A 25,073-nucleotide genomic window follows, 5' to 3' on the forward strand; every position below is an offset into this window, starting at 1 on the left:
GCAGAGTTCACACTTGTACTTTACAAACTTTTAGTAATTTCTATTTATAGATGGCTAGAAGTACAATTTAGGATTAAATTTTAAGAGTAAGTATTGGATCTGAAATTCTTATTTCTTTCAAAACTCAGTAAGTCATGAATCAATTCCTACAGGAAGTCTTTCCTAATTCTGGTTATTAGTGCTCTCAGCTCAGATTATTATGCATATATTAATCTTTTTCTCTTTTTCCATTCTTCTAGTAGAATTTAAGTCTCATGAGGGCATTTACATTGTTTTTCTCTTTGTAAACCTAGTGCCTAGCATTATGCATTATGGTTAATATATGTTTGCTGGATCTAACTAAAATTTGCTTCAAAATTTGAGATTTAAAGTGGCTTGGAAATATTCTCAATCAGACTATAATCTTAATGGTGAGAATCACTTCTCTTTTGTTAGTAGACTGCATGGTACAGATATTCTATAAGTTTGTTAATATAGCCACAATGGTCTAGCCATATACTAAATTTTTCTACTTAATTTTTCACAACTTTGAAACTCCTAAAAGTCACTAACTCTCAAGCATACCTGTGGCACTGAATGTTATGAGAGAGAATGGTAGTATATAATTGCCCACTGGGGGAATCTGAGTTCAAATTCATGCTCTTCTACTAAATTCTTTTGAGACCATAGCAAGTCATTTAACCATATTAGAGCTTCAGTTTCTTTACTGATCAAATGAAGAGGTTGGACGAGATGAGGAGACAAATCTGGTCCATCACATAATTTGACTATGCTCATACCATATTTAGTTGCATTCTTCAAGTCAGTAAAAATTTCCTGACTTTGGAAAGCAAGGAGAGATACGATGAACAAATACTTTTGAACATTAGAACAAACTATAAGAATCAGGTGAAAGTTCAAATTATTTTTCATTTTACTATCTGTTTATATCTAAAAAGGAAAAAAGACACCCTCAATATTTACATGCTATTGACCCTAGGTCTCTTTCCTTACTTTTACAGAACTGATGCTAATTTTATTAAGACAGCTATTATTGTCATATTTACTCATATGTGCATGTTCCCTTAAATGACAGCACATTTGGGAAATGAGAAAGGTGAAGATATGCAATAATGAAAAAGAGAGAGAATACATACAATTCTAGAGGTAGCAAGACAAAGTGGACTGAACTAAAATTTTCTGAACTACGCAGCTCTCAAAGGCCAGTGACTTCCAAGAATATGTCCCTTTCTTCTGGCAGTGGACATGATATTGGCAGGAAGCTCTGAGAACTGGTAGCCTCATTACAATCCTGTAGTTGATAATACCTAAGCTCAAGTTCTGCCTGCATGAGAGATGGGAGTCCTTCCCTCCCAAGCATCTGATCATGGGCAAGTCACTTAATATTTTAGTTCTCCAAGGAACTTTCTAAATATAGACTTAGGTATAGACAAGCTGCTAAACTCTATAGAGGGAGTTTCCACACCTGAGTTCTCCATAATGAAGAAATCACATGTGGGAAGACCAAAACTTTAGCAATCTACAAATTATTCTGGGATAGCAACTACTTTGTTTGAAAATAACAAAATTTTAAAGTTTATATAACATTACAATCAAGAAATACTGGTGAAATTCTCATGTTGTGTATAATTTTTTTTTTGTAATTCTTTACATAGCATGTTAAATATTTTCATCACAAGTTTTCAGAATATAATACGAATGATTAGAAGTCTTAATCTGATAAATGCTATGCATCTGTTCCAAAATTTCTGGTAGTTTTCATTTGATTCATTAGTTCCAGAAGCAGAATATTCAATACACAGTTTATTGTTTACACTCTATAAACTGTACTTTGTACAAGGGTTATCCTCTATCTTAAAAAAAAAAAATGTTGTTTGTTGTTTGTGGCAGAGTTAGAACACTGCAAGAAAGTAGTATTAAAAAGCAGTTTTGTGGGCAAAAATAAAGTTAAACAATCAGCATTCTGATTGACAGATGTATACTCAGATTTAGACCTAAGCAATTTTTAAATAGTCAAAGTATTAGGCCATTGATAATGGAGGTAAATTCTCTGTGTAACAAAGATTATCACACCATTATAATGTTTCAACAGGATGCTGATATTTGGGAGAAAATGCCGATGGATTCTAGGTAGCACATATTTGCGGCTACTGAATTATAAATGAATGTATTTATTTCTAGTTTATAAATATCTACGCATAACTGGTAAACATTAAAGGTTACCTCTCCAAAAACATTTGAAAAAGGCTGATCTAGAGAAAATTATTTTTGGAAGCACCACTGATTACTAAAGTTGCTTTTCTCACTAATACTTCAGATAATTCATCTATGACTTTTTGGAAAATAAAATAATTAAAATTCTGAAATGAAGTCTAACTATGAAATCATTTAAATATAAATAATCAGGACATAAAATTTAGAATTGGCAAATGACCTTTATATAATTTATTACATATAGAGTTAAATACTAGAGCACTGTTTTAGTAAATTCCAAAAGGAGATAAGAAAATCACATTTTTTGGAAAGACATTTTGGAATGTCCAAATCACAAAGGTTTCTTATTTAGCATGCTAAGTTACTATCAATTTCCATCCTTTTGTCCCCTTGTAGTACCTGAGTGGCAGTTTCCATCCCCTATACTTTGCCATTAGCACTGTGCTACAGAGGAGTCATGTTAGAATAAGTGAGGCAGTACAGGAGTGTTGAGAACTGAGTCTTCAGAATGGATGGGACTTTTTGATCACATTGTCACAGCTATATAAAGCAGATATTTTCTCTGAATTTTTTGTATTAAATAATTCTTCTTTATCTTAGAGACAGAAGTACAAAATTCATGCATCTGATATTTTTTCCACTTATATAGTAGATGGAATTTCACTGAAGTTTAGTGATCTATTAAGCTAGTAATTTATGCAACACCCAAAACAAAATTATAATTTAAGGCTATGTTCCCTAATGACTAATAAGCATTCACTAAGTATTTATACAACTAAATTTTATGTATATAGATAATATTAGTATGATATGAAGGAAGATGAAATTGTACTAACACTCTATGCATTTGGATATTTAAGTGAGAAACTACGTTATATGGAATAAGATATATACTGTTAAGAAAAAAAAATTCTAAATCCTGAAGCATTAATATTGTAGCAAAATAAATTTAATCTTACCAGGTATAGGTTCTTGAATGTTAAGTCTGTTTAAGTAGTCTCTTTGTGCTCTTGCTAACATGCATATCCTACGGAATTCTTCTTTCATTTCATAGAAAATCTTCTCTATTTCTTCTCTGGAAGTGCAGTGTGTTGAATATAAACCTATTATTCTGATCTTTCAGCACATAACATTTAATATAACATTTCCAATATGTATTTCATGTTTTCATGTACCAAAGAAATGATTCAAATCTGTTTTTTTTAAAGCTAGTTTGAGAACTAATATCAAAGCAGGGAATTTATTAAAAGTTCTCTTTCAAAATTAGTCTCAGTTTTGTATTGGGATTACGGATGTCAATCTCCCACTTACTCATACAGAATATTAAAGTTGTTAGACTGGTTCTTACCTTTCTGTTAGGGGAAGCATAAGTATATATTACTTTTCCACAAAATTATGTAAAAGAAAAAAATGCAAGTCTTTATTTAACATGTGGGCAAAATTAACTTTTTCATGTTTTATAGAATAACTCTATATATTATTTGCAATGGAAAGAGCTTAGGATGAGAAATAATTTTTCCCAGTTTGGGAATTTACTATGCCTGTCATAAAACAAATAACCAAATCTTTCTCTGGGACTCAGTTTCCTCATTGTTAAAAATAAAGACATAATGCTAGATGACTGCTAAACTTCTGCATCATTCTCTTGCTCTATGATTCTATTTCTTAGCAATTGTAAATATTTGGAGAAAAAAAAATTTTAAATGCAGATGTACCTTTTACTGAATAAAGAAAAACTTGGATGCCCTGGAGGATTTTCCTGTCTAGGTGAAGACTCTGGCCTTTTTACCTTAAAGAAGATACAAAAAGATGGTGATTTTTACTTAAATGTACTTCTAATTTTCAATAAGATGAAGCTAATAAAACGTGAGCTATATATTAAAAACTCTGTGTATTCTTTTCTTTGATAATTCAAGGAGTCATGAAGCTTGAATTGTGAGCCTTTACGGATCAAGATTCCAATTCTGATTGCAATGCTATTGAATGAACCAGACATCTTGCCTGTGAAATTTTTTCTCTATTTTAGTGCTCACTAATGTTAGATGAAACATGTAAATCAATCCCTTAGAGTATTAAGTTACAACTTCTTTGCTGAAAAATGCAGCTGTGGAAGGGAAGAGGGGAAAACCCACAAAACCAAGCAGCTGATTCCTTAGCATTTAACAAGCATTTGAAAGATTTGTAAAAATAGCCCCATTATGTATTTAAACTACTTCCATACCAGTTCTTACCTTTCACTACCACCTTGTGGCTTATATTGGTATTACACAGATTTTGAACATTACTTCCAAAAGTTGATTATGTTCTAAAGATCAGTTGAAAACTTTTTCCACGAACTAGGGCAATTAAATGCTACAACTTAGAAATCTAGAGTGAACAGCACATATCTAGTACTATTTAAGTAAAGTTTAATATATGAAGACAATAGTTATAAAAAACCAAACATGCTTTCAAACAAATAGGCAACATATTTAAAGATCTCTGCATGCTAATCATCATTTAGGTATGCTATTAAGTGCTTTTAAACAGGAAATTTTAATTCATTTCTTATCCTCTTATCATTTGAAAGCATATGTATGTAATCTTGCTTTTTTTTTTTGTTAAATCTTGATTTTTTAAAAGTCTTATTTCTTCCTAAAGGCAGGAATTGACTCAAGTTCCTCTTTCTTTAGATAACTCTCTTCAATTTGTTCTAATTTACTGCTTCCATTTTCCAACTGTTCCTTAAATAACACAGGAATTGTTGAACACTTCTAAATGAGGAGGAATATCATTATGCAAACGTTATGGATAGGTTGAATTAAATCTTGGCAACTCAAGTGATTTCAACTTTATATAGTACATTATTATCAGCTGGAGGTGAAATAAAAACCATTTGCTCTTCAGTGCTGTCTGCCTGATACACATTTATCTTAGTAAAACATATTTATCAAGATTATTTGCTTATATACAATTACTCAAAAGCTTCAGCTGAATTTATTAACAACCAAAAAAAAACAGACTGAAAAATCTTTTTCATTATGTTTGTTTCTAACAGCGGTAGACAGTGTTTTTCTTTGGTTATAAGACAATGATCATCAAACAGATTTTAGAGTGGATTAGAAGAGAAAGTTTCTTGATCACAATGTAATCATTTGCAAAGACATACTTTGGAAATCAGAGAAAGTGAAATGATCTGGAAATTAGTAGTTATAATTTAAAAGTAAGCTACCCATTCAAAAAGTCACAAATACAAACAACAAATGGACTTCAACTGAAAATCCTAATATGTTTTCTTTTATTTTTAAAGGTTGTAAACAAAGATGAGAAGAATGAATTACGAAAACATAAGAAAACATTTGGAAGTTTGGTGCTATAACTAAAACAGAATGAACTGTGTTCATCTGCCCCTTGGTTTAAAACAAACAAACGAACAAACAAACAACTATGTGGTTTATCTCATTGTTAGGGAAAAAGTGCTATGAAAAATAAAAAGAACCAAAGAGAAGTGGTTCTTACATTATTTTGAAGTACCAGTCAAGATAACTGAAAAGAACAAAAAAAAAGATAAATTTTTTTGGTCTTATTTTTGAAATACTCTAGTTATCTCTTACTTTTTTTGAAGTTCAACAGAACTATACAATTTTGTCTGGCTAATTTTAATTAAACTAACGAGCCCAGTAGTATCCCCTAGAAATCCAAGCAATTTAAAATTTCATGCAGAAAGCTGCATGAAGACTTTGGCACAGCCTGTATTTCCTAAATCTTTTTTATTCCCGATCCATAGCTAGCTAAAATGACTAGCTTGAGTAACTTCAGGAGAGTAATCAAAATTTGATTTGGAGGTGGGAAGTTATATGTGTTTGTTGGTGGATCAGGAGGGAGAAGAAATAAGAAAAGGTTGTACTATTATCATAGAATTTTTCTTTGTAGAAGTCCAAACAGGGTTATTTAAATTTTTTCTTTAAAATACTAATTTTGCTATTATTGCTATTGCTATTATTCAATAACTTTAAGGTCCATTTCTAAAAACCCAGCTTCATTAAATAGCAAGCAAAACATTGACTCTGTAAATACAAGGTCATTTCAGTTGAGGGAGCATACTAACAATGGTGGTGGTCATGGGGTAGTCAAGAAAGAATTCCCATTAGAGGCAATACCTGAGCTTGAAGGTTCTAAAAGGCCAAGATGAGGAGGGAGTTAAGTTTTGGAGATGGTGTAGGCACTAAACCTGCATAAAGTTTTAGATATGGGATTTAGTATACTCAATTCAGGCAATAATCAGTGGATCAGTTTCAGAGCTATGTGAAGTGCATAAAGAGAAGTCATATGAAAAAAGTATTGAAAGGTATTAATACTCTCATTTAGATTAAGGAAGAAAATGTGTGTGTGTGTGTGAAAATGGAATGGAAAACATAGAAAATATCACTTGTGGAATGGTTACTCAATAATGCCTATATAGACAGAGAGTCAGAATCAGATGAAGGGAAGGAAGTAGGAAGAAGGAAGGCATGAAAGAAGGAAAGAAGGAAGGAAAGAAGGGAGAAAGGGAGGAAGGAAGGAAAAAAGGAAAGAAGGAAGGAAGGAAGGAAGGAAGGAAGGATGGATGGAAGGAAGGAAGGAAGGAAGGAAGGAAGGAAGGAAGGAAGGAAGGAAGGAAGAGGAAGTGAAGGAAGGAAGGAAGGAAGGAAGGAAGGAAGGAAGGAAGTGAATGAAGGAAGGAAGGAAGTGAAGGAAGGAAGAAAGAAAGGAAGGGAAGGAAGGAAGGAAGGAAGTGAAGGAAGGAAGGAAGGAAGGAAGGAAGAAAGGAAGGAAGGAAAGAAGGAAGGAAGGAAGGATATGGATTACTCAATAATGCTGGGTAGGTTATGGAAAAATGGGCATAGTATAAGACAAAAATAGAATCTGGATTAATTTATCAATTAAATTTTTGACATTTAAGAATAAAAAGCAACAAATAAATAAATAAAAGAACCAAGATTGAATATATTCCTACCAGTGCTAGATAGGTTGAGACCAAAGACATTATTGTGAAGCCAGAAAGTAGAAACAGTTGAATTAGGGAGAAAATGTAGAAAGGGCTGCAACATTGGAGAGAATAAAGTAGAAGAAAGCACACTTGGAAAAATTACAGAGAGATTTGATAAGAGTAAACACAAAGACGAAGCAAAGCAAAAGAGTAAAGAACAGAAGGCTGAATAAAAAAGTTACTAGGAAGCTATATTTAATCTATAGGAATTTCAGACCATATACAATCTGTAGGTCTCATTACAGGCTCCTTGCTATTCCTGAAAATCTAGCAAAGCAAGAGGAACACAAATCACAGGAGCACTGTCTCAAAAGCAGTGTGCTAGGCAAACCTACTGTCAGTGTGGGAACAACTCCAGGACAAAATGGGATACATCCCAGAGTTCTGAAGGAAGTGGCAAGAAAATAAACAATAAGGAAATAAAATTAAACACCCCAATTACTTCCAAGTTCTTTACAGAGGGATGATTTGACTTTAAAAAAAAAAAAGTCTGTATTAGTATAATACTGAGATTAAAAATTAAAGCTACAAATAATTTTCTAAGCCTTTCATAGTTAACCAAATTATAGTGTTTATTACTTTCTAGTGGGTGTTAAGAACATTAGTTTTAGAATATAATACTTTGCAGCAAAGGATATTTAATATGTATTTTCTTGGATTTCATTTTTTAAGAAGTCTTTTCATACCAAATGAAAATATGGTAACTTACATGCCCAATTTAACAAGTAACATTTTGCTCTTTGGCAACTACTTCAATGAAATCACTTGGAAAAAAGATTATTTCTCCCCGTTATGGCTGTTTGTTTGGATATGATTTTAATAGAGCATTTGATATAGAAGACAGTCAGCCTTAGAGTTGCCAAGAATGCAAGGGAAGAGGGAGTTTCTACAATAGAAATTCCTTACACTGTTTAAATCATAAGCCTTTCCTCTCCTGCTCCAAAATAAAAGCAAACAAAAATATTAATAAGGTCAGACAACAACAGATTTGTGGATGTATACATGCCAATCCAATAAGGAAGGTCACAGAAAGAGTACAATTTATTGATCATGCCAATATGCATTAATTTAAAATTTTCCAATGTCTAAAACTTTCTGGTTTATCACTGAACCTGAAAAAATGATTATTTATGAGATTAGAATTAGTGATCAATACAAAGCTTGATATTTACAGACTTCTCACTAATTAATTAGTAAGCTTTTTTGTGGTTTATTATAATCAAGCAGAAAATTTAACTCCAAAATATCCAACGTAAATCTATTCATATGCTGTAGAAATCAATTCAATGTTGATACTACCATATTTGAAATTACAGTCAAAGGGAAATTTGGTCATTACTTCCATGCCAGAATTCTAACCATTTTAAAAATAATATTTGAAAACAAATTGTTTAAATTGGCTGCCTCCATTTCCTTATAGCCTATTCAGTATTGAGGTTCCTATGATCTGATTTTTACTTTCATAGTGAAAATGTGCCCTCTGTTGCTAGTGACATAATCACCAAAATTTTATGGCCCTTTCTAAAGACAGGAGCACTCTCCTTGAAACACTTCTTTCTTGGTATTCATGACACACTAAATTATCCTGCTCTTCATCCTCCTTGACCATATCTTCTCTGTCTCTTTTGCTAACAGCATCATGGGATAATGGAAAGAGTAAAAGGTTTAAAAATAGGAGAGAGTGAGGTGTGACTCTCATTCCCCAAACTGATTTTCTGTGTGGCTGTGTACATATAACATAATCTCTACAAAACTTCAGTTTTCTCATCATAAAAAATAGTACTTGTAACATTTACCTCACAGGATTATTGTGAAGATTTAATATGATACACACTTATTTGTAACAAAATTGTTATCTAAATGCCAATAATATTATCATTCTCATTCCTAAAACAGGCATTGTTCAAAGTTTGATTCTTGACATATCTTACTCTCTCTTTTAATCTGAGAGACTTTATCCATGATCACAACTTCAACTATCATTTATTTCTATTATGTGGAAATTTCACAAATCTGTAACTTTAAAAAAAATTTAGACTTTCACATTCAACTAACTTACTTGAAATGATTTTATTTCAACTGAAACATGCTAAAACCAAAAGTCAATAAATTCCTCACTTCTCCCAAATTCCTTAATTAATTCTTAGCTAGGCTTTTTCTCCCATTTAGCTAGGCTTAAAACTGCTGTCACCAGTATAGTTTTTTCCTCCCCTCAATTCAGTGTTGCTTCCTCCTGATTTTACTCTAATCCAGGCCTACATCATTTTGCTACAACTGGCTTGTTTGCTTTTTGAAGGCAGTCATGCAACTTGCCCAGGGTCACAAAGCTTGTCAGTATTTGAGGGCAGATTTGAACGCTGGACCAGGGCTCAATCCATCACACCATCTAGCTGCCCCTCTCCAACTATTCCTTTCCAATCAGTGTACTATCATCATGCACACAGGCAGATTAACTTTCTTCAAACATGGTATTCAAGATGTTATTCTCCCATGAAATCACTTCCATATCCCTATTGTCTTTTCAAATCAATTCGTCAAGAGCTTATTATGTGCCAGGAACCATACTAGCAGCTTACTTTGCTTTCTTTATAGCTTTAGAGTTTAAGGACACATTCAGTCAATTATACAAACCTTTCCAGTTGTGGGGGCTTCTCTCTAATATATCCTACCCCTTTATATGTTCTGAAATTCTAATGATATCTAACCCAGTGCTGCCCTCACTTTGTCACTCCTCTCTACTTGGACATCTCCCTCTCAGCACAGGCAACCCAGAGAAGTAGCTTTACAGGCGCCATTAGAAAAATCCCCTCCTTCAATAGCACAGCAGACCTATGCCCTGTCCCACAGATTAGCCAGTAGCTGCCCTTCAGCAGGAAGCATCCAGGGCATGGCCTAGTGTGTAAGGGCCCTTCCCAGCGTCCCATCCTTTTTTTTTTTTTTTTTTTTTTTTTTTTTTTTTTTTCCATTTTAGATAGAATTTAGTTAGCCTCCCCAGAATGAGCAAAAATAGATGGTTGTGACAAGATGTCACTTCATTTATCTTTCCCCCAAACTCTTTTTCTTCTGAACTCTGAATCTGCTGAAGATACTACTGCCCTCCCAGTCACTAGGGTCACAACCTCAGTATCACTTTTGCTTTTTCACTCTCACTCCAAGTAAACAATGAGTTGCCAAATGTAATCACTTCTACATCCACAACATCTCTTACATCTGTCCCCTTCTTGCTACTCACATAGCATCTTGGTTTAGGCCCCCCCCATCATCACTCACATATTACTGGTGCAAATAACTTCTTAATTTATTTCCCTGCTTCAAATGTCTCTCTCCTCAATTCATTCTCCAAACAGATGTCAAAATACAGATTTATGTCACTTCCTATTCAACAATATTAATTAGTTACATGTTCACTCTAGGATCAAAAAATTACATAACTTAATTATTAGTCTAGTGTTTGACAAATCCAAAGACCCCAGCTTTTGGGATAAGAACCCACTGTTTGACAAAAACTGCTGGGAAAATTGGAAATTAGTATGGCAGAAACTAGGCATTGACCCACACTTAACACCGCACACCAAGATAAGGTCAAAATGGGTTTATGACCTAGATAAAAAGAATGAGATTATGAATAAATTAGAAGAAAGAGGATAGTTTACCTCTCAGACCTGTGGAAGAAGAAGAAATTTATGACCAAAGAAGAACTAGAGATCATTATTGATCACAAAATAGAAAATTTTGATTATATCAAATTGAAAAGTTTTTGTACAAACAAAACGAATGCAGACAAGATTAGAAGGGAAGCAATAAACTGGGAAAACATTTTTACAAAGGTTCTGATAAAGGCCTCACTTGCAAAACATATAGAGAATTGACTCTAATTTATAAGAAATCAAGCCATTCTCCAATTGATAAATGGTCAAAGGATACGAACAGACAATTCTCAGATGAAGAAATTGAAACTATTTCTAACCATATGAAAAGATGCTCCAAGTCATTAATAATCAGAGAAATGCAAATTAAGACAACTCTGAGATGACTCTTGATCATTATATACTTCAACAACAATACTATATGATGATCAATCCTAATGGATGTGGCTCTCTTCAACAATGAGATGAATCAAATCGGTTCCAATAGTGCAGTAATGAATTGAACCAGCTACACCCAGCGAAAAAACTCTGGGAAACGAGTATGAACCACTACATAGAATTCCCAATCCCTCTATTTTTGTCCACCTGCATTTATGGATTTCCTTCACAGGTTAATTGTACACTATTTCAAAGTCTGATTCTTTTTATACAGCAAAATAACTGTATAGACATATATACATATATTGTATTTAACTTATACTTTAACATGTTTAACATGTATTGGTCAACCTGCCATCTGGGGCATGGGGTGGGAGGAAGGAGGTGAAAAATTGGAACAAAAGATTTTGCAATTGTCAATGCTGAAAAATTACCCATGCATATAACTTGTACATAAAAAGCCATAATAAAAAAACAAACACAACGTAATTATTAGTATAGTATAACATGCAAATAAATAAGTAAATATACACATATTGAAGTGGGTCCTCATTAAAAAAAAGGTGGGTACACTTTTAAATTTAGGGATCCCCTGGAATCTTTCTTTGGATTCTTGGTAGTTAGCAGTTTCTGGTACCAAATCAATATTTAACCAATGCTTATTAAAAAGTCTTCTGACGTAGAATAGTGGAAGCATTTGATCAAAATAGTGGTTTTTGAAGTGAATATTCTACAATGTAATACATCAAATGAATAATAACACATGGTCACTATACCTGAAGCTACTGGTAAATTATATTATCATATAAAGGATTCAAGAGAGAAATCTGAGAATTACTGCTTGTAATTCTCAAAGCACTATAATGATATAATCCACATAGTATAAAGTGGTAGAATCAATGATAAAAGGGGAAAATAATTGAATAATTAAGTATAACCTTTTGGGAGAAGGCTTTCTAAATGAACTAATCATAGTTTAATATAATTCTTTGAAAGACTTCTTATGTGTACATTATTGATGGTACACAATTTATAATGTATAGTATTTGGTAATCTTTCATTTTTTAAAAATTTTGTCTCCCCAAGAAGACTGCAAACTCTTTGAGGATAGGAATAAAATCCTATCATTCTGGTGTACTCCTCTCAGAGGAATTGTCAAAGAGTAACTAGTCAGTATATGCTTTTTTGCCTTGCTGACATTATATTTAATAAGAAAGAAATATAGATACAAATATAGATAACACATATTTATGTGTATGTGGGTTTGTGTATATGTGTGTATATGAATTAACAGGTCAGCTAGGAGGGATAATGATGAAATAGTAAGGCAGCTAGGTGATACAGTGGATAGACTGGCGAGATTAGAATCAGGAAGATTCTTTTTCCTGAGTTCAAATCTGGCCTTAGACATGTACTAGCTGTGATCCCCAGACACAGTTGAACAATAACAAAGTGAAACATAAATTGTTTATGATATATAAAATTTAATCAATAATCTAGAAGGGAGAATACATAATAAAATCTCAAGGTTTTAAATAACACTAAGTTCTTACAATTAATGAAATGCCAAGATCTTTTAAGGTTAAGTGACTGACTAGAAAAACTGTAAATGAGCCTCAATGGGGCTGTTTTTAAAGATATAAGTGAAAAAGTAGACTAAATTATATATCCAGGACACAGAAAAGAGACTTGGGAGTCACTGTAGATTGTCTGAAGGCAATAGCCATATGCATTCTAGTGGCTAGAAAGGCCTACTAAATGCAGGGTAACATCTGGAAAAAGGCAATCTAGAATAAAAAAAAAAAAAGCAAATATATTCATCAAGAGGAGAGGGGACTGAAAAGATTAGAATTCTAGTATAGAAAGATCATGGCTTAGAAAGGTAATGGCCAAAAATCTATCAAATGGAGAATCAATTATTCATCAAATCCTAGAATATTAGATTAAATGGATAAATACTCTTTCCAAACCTGGCCATTGGTTGCTTAAACTTACTCTCCCCATGTAGTCCCTTCACTAAAAATACTCAATATAACATGTTGACTTTTAATAGAAAGCAGGAGGAAATAAAAAAGAAGACATGAGGCAAAGAAAAGAAAAAAAAAGGTGGTAGGAAGGTATCAGTTTCTTCATCATTAAAATTACTAGGTGAGACTCAACTAGTTCTTACATTTAATGACTATAAGTATTCTAGAATGTACATGAAAATGAAATCTCTGCAATTTTAAATAGCACTATGTTCTTACATAGGAAGAAAGTGAAATTAAGGCCACAAAATCAGCACCACTCCATGATTTTCTCCCATCTCAAATACATTTTTTTTTTTTTTTTTTTTTTTTTTTTTTTGTTGAGGCAAATGGAGTTAACTGACTTCCCCAGAGTCACACAGCTAGGAAGTGTTAAGTGTCTGAGACCACATTTGAACTCAGATTCTCCTGACTTCAGGGCTGGTGCTCTATCCACTGCGCCACCTAGCTACTTTCATCTCAAATGCTCTTAACAGCAAAATCACAAGGCAAATGATTAAAACTAATATCCTTAATAATACAAGAAATAGACCCATAGTAGAAAAATACTCAAAATATAAGAGAGTAGTAATTGAAAAGCAAACAAAAAAAGTCATCAACAAAGTTTTAAGTGTATTTTGGACATCACCATCTTTCTCTTTAGGATATGGAAACTTTTTATCTCCCTTGTAGGATCTAACAAATATGGGTATATCATTGGTATTCAATAAATATGAACTGACTGATTAGTAAGTTTTTAGATATCAGATTCTTCAAATGCATCCAGTTTTTATATTTAGTATAAATGGAAAGCACAGCACATTTTTTTTACTCTGTGTGTCTATATAGTAGCCCTACAGGCATCTGATGTTTTCTGGTTCAAATAAAATCCTTCGGGCCCCTTCTAGATTGTCTGTAAAGAACCTTGCAGCTCAAATAGTCCAATCCCTTCATTTCCCAGGTAAGAATATTGAGGTTTATGGAGGTCACATGATTTAGCAAAAATAACAAAACCAATGAGAATACAGCCTGAAGGCTTAAAAAGATAAAAATAACTTTTTAATATTTCTAGGCAGAGAGTTGCCCCTAAGTATTATTCATTCATTCATTCATTTAGATACAAGGTATCCTAAAGTCTTAGTGTAATTTAAAGCTACAGTATACTTAATGCTTAACAGTATACTTAAGTTTTTTTTGGGAAACCTCAATCTACTAAGACCCTGCAAGCATTGAACTAGTTTCTAGGGAGATATGAAATTTAGATTAGATTGTCCTCAACTGACTTTCAACTCTTGAAGGTTTTGTGGCACTTAATAAAGATCTGTTTTGAGCCAGACCATTTCTTTAAGATATAGTGATTTTTGATATTTTGGGCTACCATGCAATTTGCCAAAACCTTGAACACTAAAACTGGTCATTCATTTTGCTTCATTCCCTCTGAACCCAAAGATACTCATTTGAAAGAATTCTGGTGAAGGATTAGGTTTTGTCTATGACATAATAGCTGACAATTATATGGTGCTTTAAGGTCTGCAAAGTACTTCACATATTTTGTTTTATTTGATCTCCACAACCACCCTTGGAAGAAGGTGCTATTATCATCCTCCTTTTTTTAGATTTAAGGAAATGGAGGATGATAGAAGTTAAATGAATAGCTTTGTTTTTTCCAAGTATCTGAGGCAGATTTTGAACTTGCTCTTCCTGAAGTCAAATAAATTCAACACTACTTGCATTACAGCATCTAAGACACTGGGCAAGGTCTGAAGTCATAACAATGGGTCCAAATCTTATATGCTATGTTGAAGCTCTAGGTAATATGGTAGTGAGCTATGTTTCTAAATTCCCTACTAGCAATGCCACTATTATTATAATGGATGTTTGCAAACTGTCCAATTCTTCTCCTTTAGCAATTCAATTATATATTTTCATACAGATTCTTTCCATTTTTAGAATTTTAGTACAACCAAATTAAAAAAAAGTTTAAGCAGACAAAATGCACACAGAAGGAACAGATTCAAGAAATTCTAGAGGCAGCGAGGTGGTGCAGTGGATAGAGTACCAGCCCTGAAGTCAGGAGGACCTGAGTTCAAATCTAACCTTAACACTTCTTAACTGTGTGGCCTTGGGCAATTGCCTCAGTTTAAAAAAAAAAAAAAAGAAAGAAAGAAGTTCTAAATAAATCAAAAAAGAGGAAAATGCATGAAATAATATAATTGTATTAATCTAATTAAAAGTTTGTTTAAATGATACTAAAGATAGTAGAACTCATTCAGCGTTTATTTTGTATAATTTAAGTTTCTTTATAATATTAAAAAATCTCTCTGCTAAATTTCATTGACTTTACCCACAATTATGAATCCCATTCTTTTAGCCTCCACTATTCACTATCTTCTTTTATAATTCCCCATATTATTCTTAAATATTTGTCTGATCTGAATACAGGGGGCATGACTTGGACTTCATTTCCCACAATGCCTGGGAGCCTTGAGCACACTGCTTACTGGGAAAAATTAAATGGACTACATTTCTTGAAAAGCATTATATCCAGCTACAATGTCAACTTTCATCTGCCCCTAGGAGATTTCTCGGGTGGGGGTGGGGATGGAGGGTGAACCCCTCGGGTGGGGGAGGGTCACACCCAATAGGTGAACAAATACAAAACTTCAGAGGCAAAAGGTACTGAACCTTAAGTTTATTATCATGTGATAGTTCTGAAGTGACCATGTCTTCCTTCTATGCTATGCTGGGAACTTATTGGGGAATATGTACAAAATAGAAATTCCCTTGGAATTGTAATAAATGGCATCTATTTATATATAGAGAGAATTATTTACCTCTTGGACCTCCTTCCTCGTTGCTTTGTGTCTTAATTAAATGTTTTTCTATCTCTTATGTGGCAAAAGAGAATGGATTAAAAAGTGACTTGGGCCATGAATCTGTAAATCAGCTAGGTGGCACAATGGAGTCAAAAAGGAGTAAGTTTAAATCTAGCCTCAGACACTTTTGACTGGTTTTACATTGAGTAATCCACTTAATTTCTACTAACTTCAGTTTCTTCACCCGTAAAATGAGGATCTATCCTCACCCTATCTAAGAGTGTTGTGAGGATCAAATGAGATATTTGTAAAGATCTTTGCAAATTTTAACACATTATATAAATGCTAGCTCTTATTATTATTGTTATTTTTACTGTATTTCCAAAAGAGCCAACTAAACCTGGGGAAATGAATAATAAAGATATGCTATCCAAATATATTTAGCAATATCCTACATAAACAAAGAGTCTAATAAAAATGGCCCATGAAGGTATAGATGAACATATATATATATATATATATATATATATTAGTTAGGCTCTAAGTATAAAAGCTGGCTTTCAGTGTGAATGATTAAATTTATCCTGACAAAATTATTACTGCAATTCTTATTTTATAGTAAGAGAGCATACTTATTATTTTCATAGAACAAGCAAAAAGTTACTTCTTTTAAAAAGTGAATTCTACAATGCAGTTTGGGATTATATATTACTATAACTACAAAATACTTGACTGTAAAACTTGTAGACATGATTATGTCCATATTATAAATATAAGCCAGTATATCTAACATATACATCCCCAGATGAGATGAAATATGGAGACATAGTCTTGATCACTTCTTCATTATAAATGATTATTTATTAAGTTTCTACATTCATTTTTTTGATGATCAGAACATATTCTCAGATTTGATGCTTCCTTATTAACTTTTCAATCCTAAGCTTGTTTCTAAGATTGTGGAATTTGCTTTCCAAAAATGATCACTAAGAGGAGATAACACCAGAATCTAGGACTACCAGCATAAAATCTGGCTCTTCTCATCTAATAATCCTAATCTATATGGAAAGTAAATAAGTCATTCTTTCTATACCAGTCTTTTCACTAGTGATAAAGATGATTACAAAAGTTGGCTCAATTGGAAAATCTTTATCTTTTTCCTAAGCTTTTCTTATTAACTACTCTTACTTTTAGTTATAATTTATAAAATAATTTCAATTTGGAGACATGGTACTTATAATTACCTTTCAGAGAGTGTTATTCTCAGTGTAGAGATGCTGTTACTAATTTTTGAAAGTTAAAAGAAAATATTGTTTTAAGCAATATTGTGCTCCACAATGATAGATTTAGTTCTTCTCAACAATGCAAGGATCCAAGACAATTCCAAGAGACTCATGATAGAAAATACTGATCACAGCCACAGAAAGAATTATGGAGTCTGAATGCAAATTGAAGCATATTGTTCTCACTTATTTTTGTTTGTTTGTTTGTTTTTCTCATGGATTTTCCCTTTTATTCTAAGTTTTCTTTTGCAACATGACTACTGTGGAAATATGTTTAACATGATTATATGTGTATAACCTTTTTCAGATTTTTTCTTTCTTGGGGAGAGGTGAGGGAAGGGAAAGAAGGAGAAAAATTTGGAGGTCAAAATGTCATAAAGATTAATGTTGAAAACTATATTTACATGTAATAGGAAAAAACATACCATTAAGTAGGAAAAAAAATATTTTCCTTAGATCTCCCCAAAAGGAACATATTGTTTATGCTAACATATTAAACAGTATTTAAATATATATATAATAGAAGATTTTTACAGCATTGTATATGTATCCTTTTAAATATTTTCTTTTGAAGAAAAAATAAACCATAAAGCTTGCATGGGTAACCTAATAATTTTACAAACTTCTTCTTTTTTTTTTTTTTTTTTAAATCAAGTTGAGCTGGTGAAGATAACATAGAACATTTAGCTTGGCTCTTCAGTGACTGAACATATTCCATTTTGGTTCTAAGCCAAATTCTCATTCCCTCAAATGTTCCTTGACACCTCAAGCTGGCTGAATTTTCTCCCCTTACCTGAGGAGTTTATTCAAAGAGATACTGCAACTAAGGAGAGAGAATTTTGCAAACTGCTATCTAATAACAAATAAGAGCATTTGTAATTATTCAGATAACATGAGGACAGCTTTTTATTGTTCAGTCATTTGGCTATGTTTGACTCTTCGTGACCTGTAAGGAGTTTTCTTGGCAAAGATATTGGAATGGTTTGCCATTTCCTTCTCCAGTGGATTAGGGCAGAGATTAGGGGAAATGCCCTGGGTCACACAGCTAGTAAGTGTCTGAGGCCATATTTAAACTCAGAAAGATGAATCTCCCTAATTCTAACCCCAGCACTTTATCCACTGTACCACCCAGCTGCTGTAAGGGCAGTATTCTATTTCAATATCTAATTTCCACCCATGATTTATTCAAGGAACAAGTATAAAAAAGGGCATTCTACAGACATCATCATAGGCTTTAAAATACAAACATATGAAACAGTCACAAAGAACTTCATTCTAGAAGGATCATTGTTGTTAAATTCTTTTTTATGAAAACCAATTTAATAAAAGCCAGAAGGGACTTCATTTTACTAATGAAATTGAGACGAGAAATTAGATGATGTCCATATTCATACCAAATAGGAAACCAGATCCTCTGAGTGCAGAGGCAGTACTTTGTCCTTTATGCCACATTGCATCTCCTCATTTTGCACTCATATAATTACTAGCAGTTAATTACTAGCACATTATTTGTAGCAGCTAGATAGTCCAGTGGATAGCACTGGGCCTCGAATCAGGACTGCAACAGATAGTTAATACTATGTGACTGTGGGCAAGCTATTGACACTACTCTGTTTTGGTTTCCTTGTCTATAATATGGAAATAACAATAACATCTCTCTTGCAGAATTGTTCTGATAATTGAATGACTATATATATATATATATAGCTTTTCAATCTAAAAGTGCTACCTATCTTACTACCTAACTACTTAGTGGTAGTATGACTAGGCAAGTCATTTAACCCTATTTGCCTCCATTTCCTATCCATAAAATAAGCTGGAGAAGGAAATGGCAAACCACTCAGTATTTTTGCCAAGAAAACTCCAAATGGGTCAGGAAGAGTTAGACAGAACTAGAAAACACAATTAATGGAAACTCAGAGGAGGGGAGATTTCAATGAATGTTTTATTAGGGGAGAAAATCCTGCAAACTACCAAAGGATTATTTCTTCTTAAATTTTCTCATATAAATAAGTTATAGATGTGTACAGAGAATTTAAAGCTCCAAACTGGGTTTCTTCAAGGTAATTAGCATTTGTCACTAATTTGATTAAATCAATTTCAAATTAACACTTCTGTATATAATTTACTTAGTTCAGAGAAATGCAAGACAACTGAATTCATGGTTCAAATTTAGCAATAATTGAATAAATACAGGAATAAAGTTTTAAGAATTATGAACTTTTGTGATTTGTTAAAACCTGAATCAGGAGGCCATCTTTAAATGTCAATATCTCTGATGTACAAGACCTTGATCATAGAAGTATTACAGATTTAATGAAAAAAAAAAACCCCACCACCAAATAACACTCAATATTCAGTTATCCAAAATAACATATGTCCCTTAATACTTTCCTTCTATTATAGCAGTGATAAGTGATAAGGGCCTTACAAATTCATACAAATAAACTCTGTGATTCTTCTAATAAGTTAATTGTTATAGTTCTCTGTAAGAAAAATCAATCCAAAAAGATCTTTCAAATTGGATAGATAGAATCATGGAAATAACCTTTCCATTCCCCCAGAAAAAAAGTTTTCCACTGGTTCTGCTAAAAAGAAAACTGGAATATGGGAGAATAATTTAATTGTAATTAGCAAATAATTGAAATGAAATCTTTAAAAAACTGATTGTGATTCTGTAAATAGTACCTTAATATAGGGGACTTGAAAATATGAAAAAGAAAATATTTATGCTCAGGTTCCTTACTGACTAATTTACTGAAAAAAAAAATTTTAAAAGTCAAGGCGGTCATAGGAAAAAAAAAAGCTAGAACAATTTTTTTAATAGTCTAATAACCAACTCTGGCAGGCAAACATTTTGCTGTCTGTTATTTAATAGCACCATTCTTAACTTGACTTCATCTTTACCTTCTCTTATGTAGTTTCTAATATATACACCTAGATAAATGACAGTGAAAATAAAGTTGGAGGATGTGAAATATTAATCTTAACAATAATAATTTAATTTGAAAGCTTCAGGACAATAGAATTTAGCGAAGATAAGAACATATAAATAAGATGAAAATGCATGCAAAGACCTCCTTACTATTCTTGGGTGAATAGTATTCATTAAAAAAAAATACACCGACATACTTATTACACAGCTGTACTTGACTTTCAGCTTTTTGCTGAAGTAATTTGGAGATTGGAAGAAATTTCAAATCACTACATAAGGATTTCTTTTGTTGTTTTCTTTTTTTTAAGTGAACCATTCTAGAAGACTGTCAAACTGGATTTCTCTTTTTAAGTTTCTATTAGGGCATAAACCTAAAATTCCACATGAAGGCAGGGAAAACTACCTTTGAATGTTTTTCTCTTGATATTCCTGATTTCACTTTGTCATGGGGGTGATCAAAGGTAACATTAAGAGGTATGTCATTTTTCCTTTTTTCACTTTCTTCCAGCATAGGAACATAGCCATGGACATTATCTGAAAAACAAAAATAACCTCTCAGGTATTAGCATAAAATTGTATGAAAGGGTAAAATCCTGAAACCAAAAAACCAAAAAAAAAAAAAAAAATCAAAATAATTCTGACTAGATTAGAAAAAACACTTTAAAATTGTAAGATATTTATAAAACATTTAAATGAATTAATTACATTTTGGAGATTTTTATTTTTATAGAAGTTGTTAAAAATTAATGTAATCACTTAAAGACCCAGTTTATATAGAAACAACCCATTCCAATAAGCATTTGTTTATAACTTATGGACTCACAAAAAACCAAAATAAAATCTAGTTTTTGCCCTCAGAAAATTTATACTGGAGGGGAGCTGGAAAGAGTATATGACATAAGATATAGTCATAAAAGTAAATGCAAGATAATTTGATGAGAGAGAGAGAGTGCACTAACAACAAGGAGGAACAGAAATGGATCCCCATAAGAAGGGGATCCTGAGCTGAGCCTTGAATGAAGTTAAATATTGGAAAAGAAGAAGGTGGACAAGGAGTAAATTCCTGGTATGAGGGACAGCCTGGGCTAAGGTTCAGAGATAGGAGATGAAACACTGAGTTTGGGGAATAGCAAGAAGGCCAGTCTGTCTGGCATGATGAGAAATAGATCTAATGTTAGGCTTGAAATGCTAAGCTATACATATACATACACATATATTTAATATTTTTACTTTAAATATGTATATATCAATCTATATTAAATATATGCATGTATATTAAAATAGCCATTTACTTTCACTTCATTTAGAATAGCAAAGATTCATGTCTTCATGTATATACATATATATAAACATTTGTGTGTATATATCTATATCCTTATATATCTATATCTATACCTCTACATATATGTATATATATACACATGTATATATCTGTATCCTTATACATATGTATATCTATATCTCTACATATATAAAAATATATATGCACATACACACACACACACACACACACACACATATATATATATATATATATATACACTCATATACATACATAATCCACACCAAGAGATTTGCATACAGATGTAAAAGCTTTGGGAGCTTATGAGATCATCCAGAGAGTATAGAGAGAAAGAAGGGAAATAATGGAACATAGATGATGATTCACCAAAGAAGACTGGGAAAAGTGGTTGGACAAGTAAAAGGAGATGAATGTTTCAAAACATAAAAGAGACAGAGAATGTACCATATATGTATAACAGATTTATATAAATATATAAGTACACGTACTTATAGTGGATTGGGTAAATCCACTATCATAGCTTCAGATCTTCTGTTCTTAATGTAATTAACAATAATAAAAATATGGAGATTTTGTATCATAGTCATCAAAACTTTGTAACAAGCTAAGATAAAAAAAAAATCACAACTTCCACCTTTATTTTCTCTAAGGAATCCAAAAAAGATAAAAACAATTAGCATTGACATACCTCTGCTGGAATTCACAAGAAGTAACTGTGATTTTAGCTTGTCAATAATACTTTGTTGAAGTGACAGCTGTTCCTGTTGCTCACGTATTCTCTGTTCATAGTTTTCAGTCTGCTGACATAAAAAAAAGTTAGCCTGATATTTACTGACAGCTAAATAAAACATATATAATGGTCTGAGTCCACTCAAATACTTTGAAGTTAGATATGGTCTACTTTTTTGAATTTTTATTTTCCTAGAATTTTATTTAATATTTCTAGCTAGCACTTGCTCTCATCTCTGAAATCATCACCCATAATTGTGACTAAGTTATTGCAAGTCACCCACATTTAAAGGAATGAGAGTATTTCAAATAAAGTTTAGTCATGATAAGTTCAAAACAAGGTTCACTGGTACTTTAAAGTTGGTCCTAGACATTTGGAAATGCCTAAATTTATTCCTTAGTGATAAGGATCTATTCAAAGCTTTCATTTACTTCAAGAATTCTTATTTTCATTAATGTGGGAATACTTTACCAAATCAGATTGTAGTACTTCTCTTTCTTAGCAAGTATTTTATGTGACTTGCTATGTCCACTCCATCCCCTTCCTTATTCCCACCTCTATAAAAGAAATAACCACATACACACACAAATATACACACACACACACACACAAAACAAAACAAAACCATAACTTCATGGAATTAGGATCCTTGATTTAGAACTGGAAGTTCATTCATTTTTCTTCATTCATTTATTCATTCCTCTCACTCTTCAAGTATTTATCTAGTCCATACTGCTTGCCAGGCACTGTGCTAGGTATTGTGACTATGAAGCAAAAATGAAGCAGTCTTTGTTTTCAGAGCTTCTATTCTTTTGTGGGTAAACAACATATATACAGAAAATTAAATTAGATACAAAATAATATGGAGAAGAGGAGAGAATTACCTTAGATTCATTACTATTTAAGCCCAAAGGAGCAGCAAAAATGAGAAATGCTGGTGGACTGACTGACTAAATTCTACTAATAGTTCCTAGGGAAGGGGCGTGACATGAGGGAAGGAGGATGGGACTGAGCTTGACAGAAATCTTCATTCACATTGGTTTGGTATGACCTGGAACAGATTGTTTCTCTGGGGCTTAATCTACAAAATAAAAGGTTTGGACTGGATACAAGTTCTAAATCTACTACTCAATTGACATAATTCTGGGCCACTGAGGTCACTTAGTTCAATCCCTTAAATTTTGTAGATGAGAAATGGAAAAAAAAAAGGATTTCTGTTTCTCTAAAATTACAGAGGTGGCAAATGGCAGGACCAGAATTTGAACTAACTACAAATTCAACATATTTTTGAATAACAGTACACATATTTATATCCTCCTGGTGAGTTTTCTATTGATAAATCTCCTTCCATATGAAGTCATGAACTATCAAATTAGAAATAACTTCTAAAAATTCTCTATAGTAGTTTTTAACATAATACAAAGTTAATTAAAAACAAAACAAAACCCTGCTTTAGCAAAAGCCCCTTTGACCTTTTCTATTTACTATCTACTTAGTATTTACAAAAAGACTAAAAATGCAAAGCAAAATTTCAAAATACAAGAGGCACAATTAAGAAGTTGTGAAAAAGCAAATTAACAAAGTAAAATTTGATTTAAACACATAATTTTTCTAAAGGAATTCAGGTTTCAAGGGAAAGTCATTAAAGTCATTGCTAATCTCTGTTATTCTATTTACTATGTTATTCATATGATACCTTCATTAATATTCCCCTATAGTTTTACTTTCATTAATCCTGTTGCCTTTTAATAGCAATGGAAAATTAAACATATAATCATTGCTTTATGGGAGGTTCTAAAATCCTTCCCCTACTGCATCAGAGCCATCAATTTTGGACAAAATCTTAAAAACTAATTGGGAAAGATATACTGGCAAACTCAAGTTAACAATGTTGATTGGTATAAGAAATTACACCATGAGGTAAAAAATAATATAATTCTACAAGAAAACCATCTTTATTTGTGAACAAGAGATAAGATGGTAAACGTGAACAAACTGACAGGATGAGAATTAGTTACAAAAGTTTTGAGTTGTCATTTGGATTGTCAGTGATCTCATGACATATATTGGAGGCTGGATGAATGGCACAGTCTTTTCTATGACATTATAATGGAATTTATTTCAAAAGGGTTATTGTCATCATTGTAAATATGTACTTTTGATCATTGCCCATTCTATCTTTATAAAGATAGTAAACATACCTACTAATTAAGCTCTAAACTGAACAAAGCTTTAATATTCTGAGACCCATGAGCCTGAGATTCTGTGTTTTTTTACAAAGATATAATTTATGGTTTTTACACTGGTGGCATATTACTTTAGGAATCTAATCCTAGACTGTATCATACATCTTTATTTTCTTCCAAGTGCCTAGCACAGTGCCTTACACATAGAAAGCATTGAGTAAATATTTACTAAATGCATGAAAGGGCACAAAAACATTCAAGCAGTTTTCATTCTGGTGAATACTGGAATAAATTCATGAGACCATTTGGTTTGTCCAACAGCTTGTTTTCTCCAAGTCTAAACCTAAGAAATGATCTAGTCAAACTCAAGGCCAAACTATCCAATGATACCTAGATTCATATCACAGTGGGTCTCAGAACAGGTATGAGTTCTGAAACTGTAAACTAGAGGAAGTGACCATCTTTTTGAAAGCACTAAAAATATATGGAGCCATTATCATCTGGAAAATCAGTAGCTTGTATCTTCAACTCTATTCCTGCTTAAAGAATAGTAGGTTCCACATTAAA

At 32.4% G+C, this 25,073-nt stretch overlaps 1 protein-coding gene across 5 annotated transcripts in view; it reads right to left on the bottom strand.

Annotated features, from left to right (window-relative positions):
• The window catches only part of TANK (TRAF family member associated NFKB activator), an 88,671-nt gene that overhangs the window by 7,421 nt on the left and 56,177 nt on the right, over window positions 1-25,073 (bottom strand). For 3 of the 5 annotated variants that reach the window (XM_012544759.3, XM_031960583.1, XM_031960584.1), the window contains exons 3-6: window positions 22,279-22,390; window positions 20,691-20,821; window positions 3,930-4,003; window positions 3,174-3,289 (exon numbers count right to left, since the gene is read on the bottom strand). In XM_012544759.3, coding sequence (XP_012400213.1) covers window positions 3,174-3,289; window positions 3,930-4,003; window positions 20,691-20,821; window positions 22,279-22,390 — 433 coding nt within the window. The remainder of the gene's footprint in view (window positions 1-3,173; window positions 3,290-3,929; window positions 4,004-20,690; window positions 20,822-22,278; window positions 22,391-25,073) is intronic. The other 2 variants (XM_023499241.2, XM_031960585.1) reach the window with 1 other exon arrangement.

Source organism: Sarcophilus harrisii, chromosome 3 (genome assembly GCF_902635505.1).
Source record: "Sarcophilus harrisii chromosome 3, mSarHar1.11, whole genome shotgun sequence".
In the NCBI taxonomy this organism is placed as follows: Eukaryota; Metazoa; Chordata; class Mammalia; order Dasyuromorphia; family Dasyuridae; genus Sarcophilus; species Sarcophilus harrisii.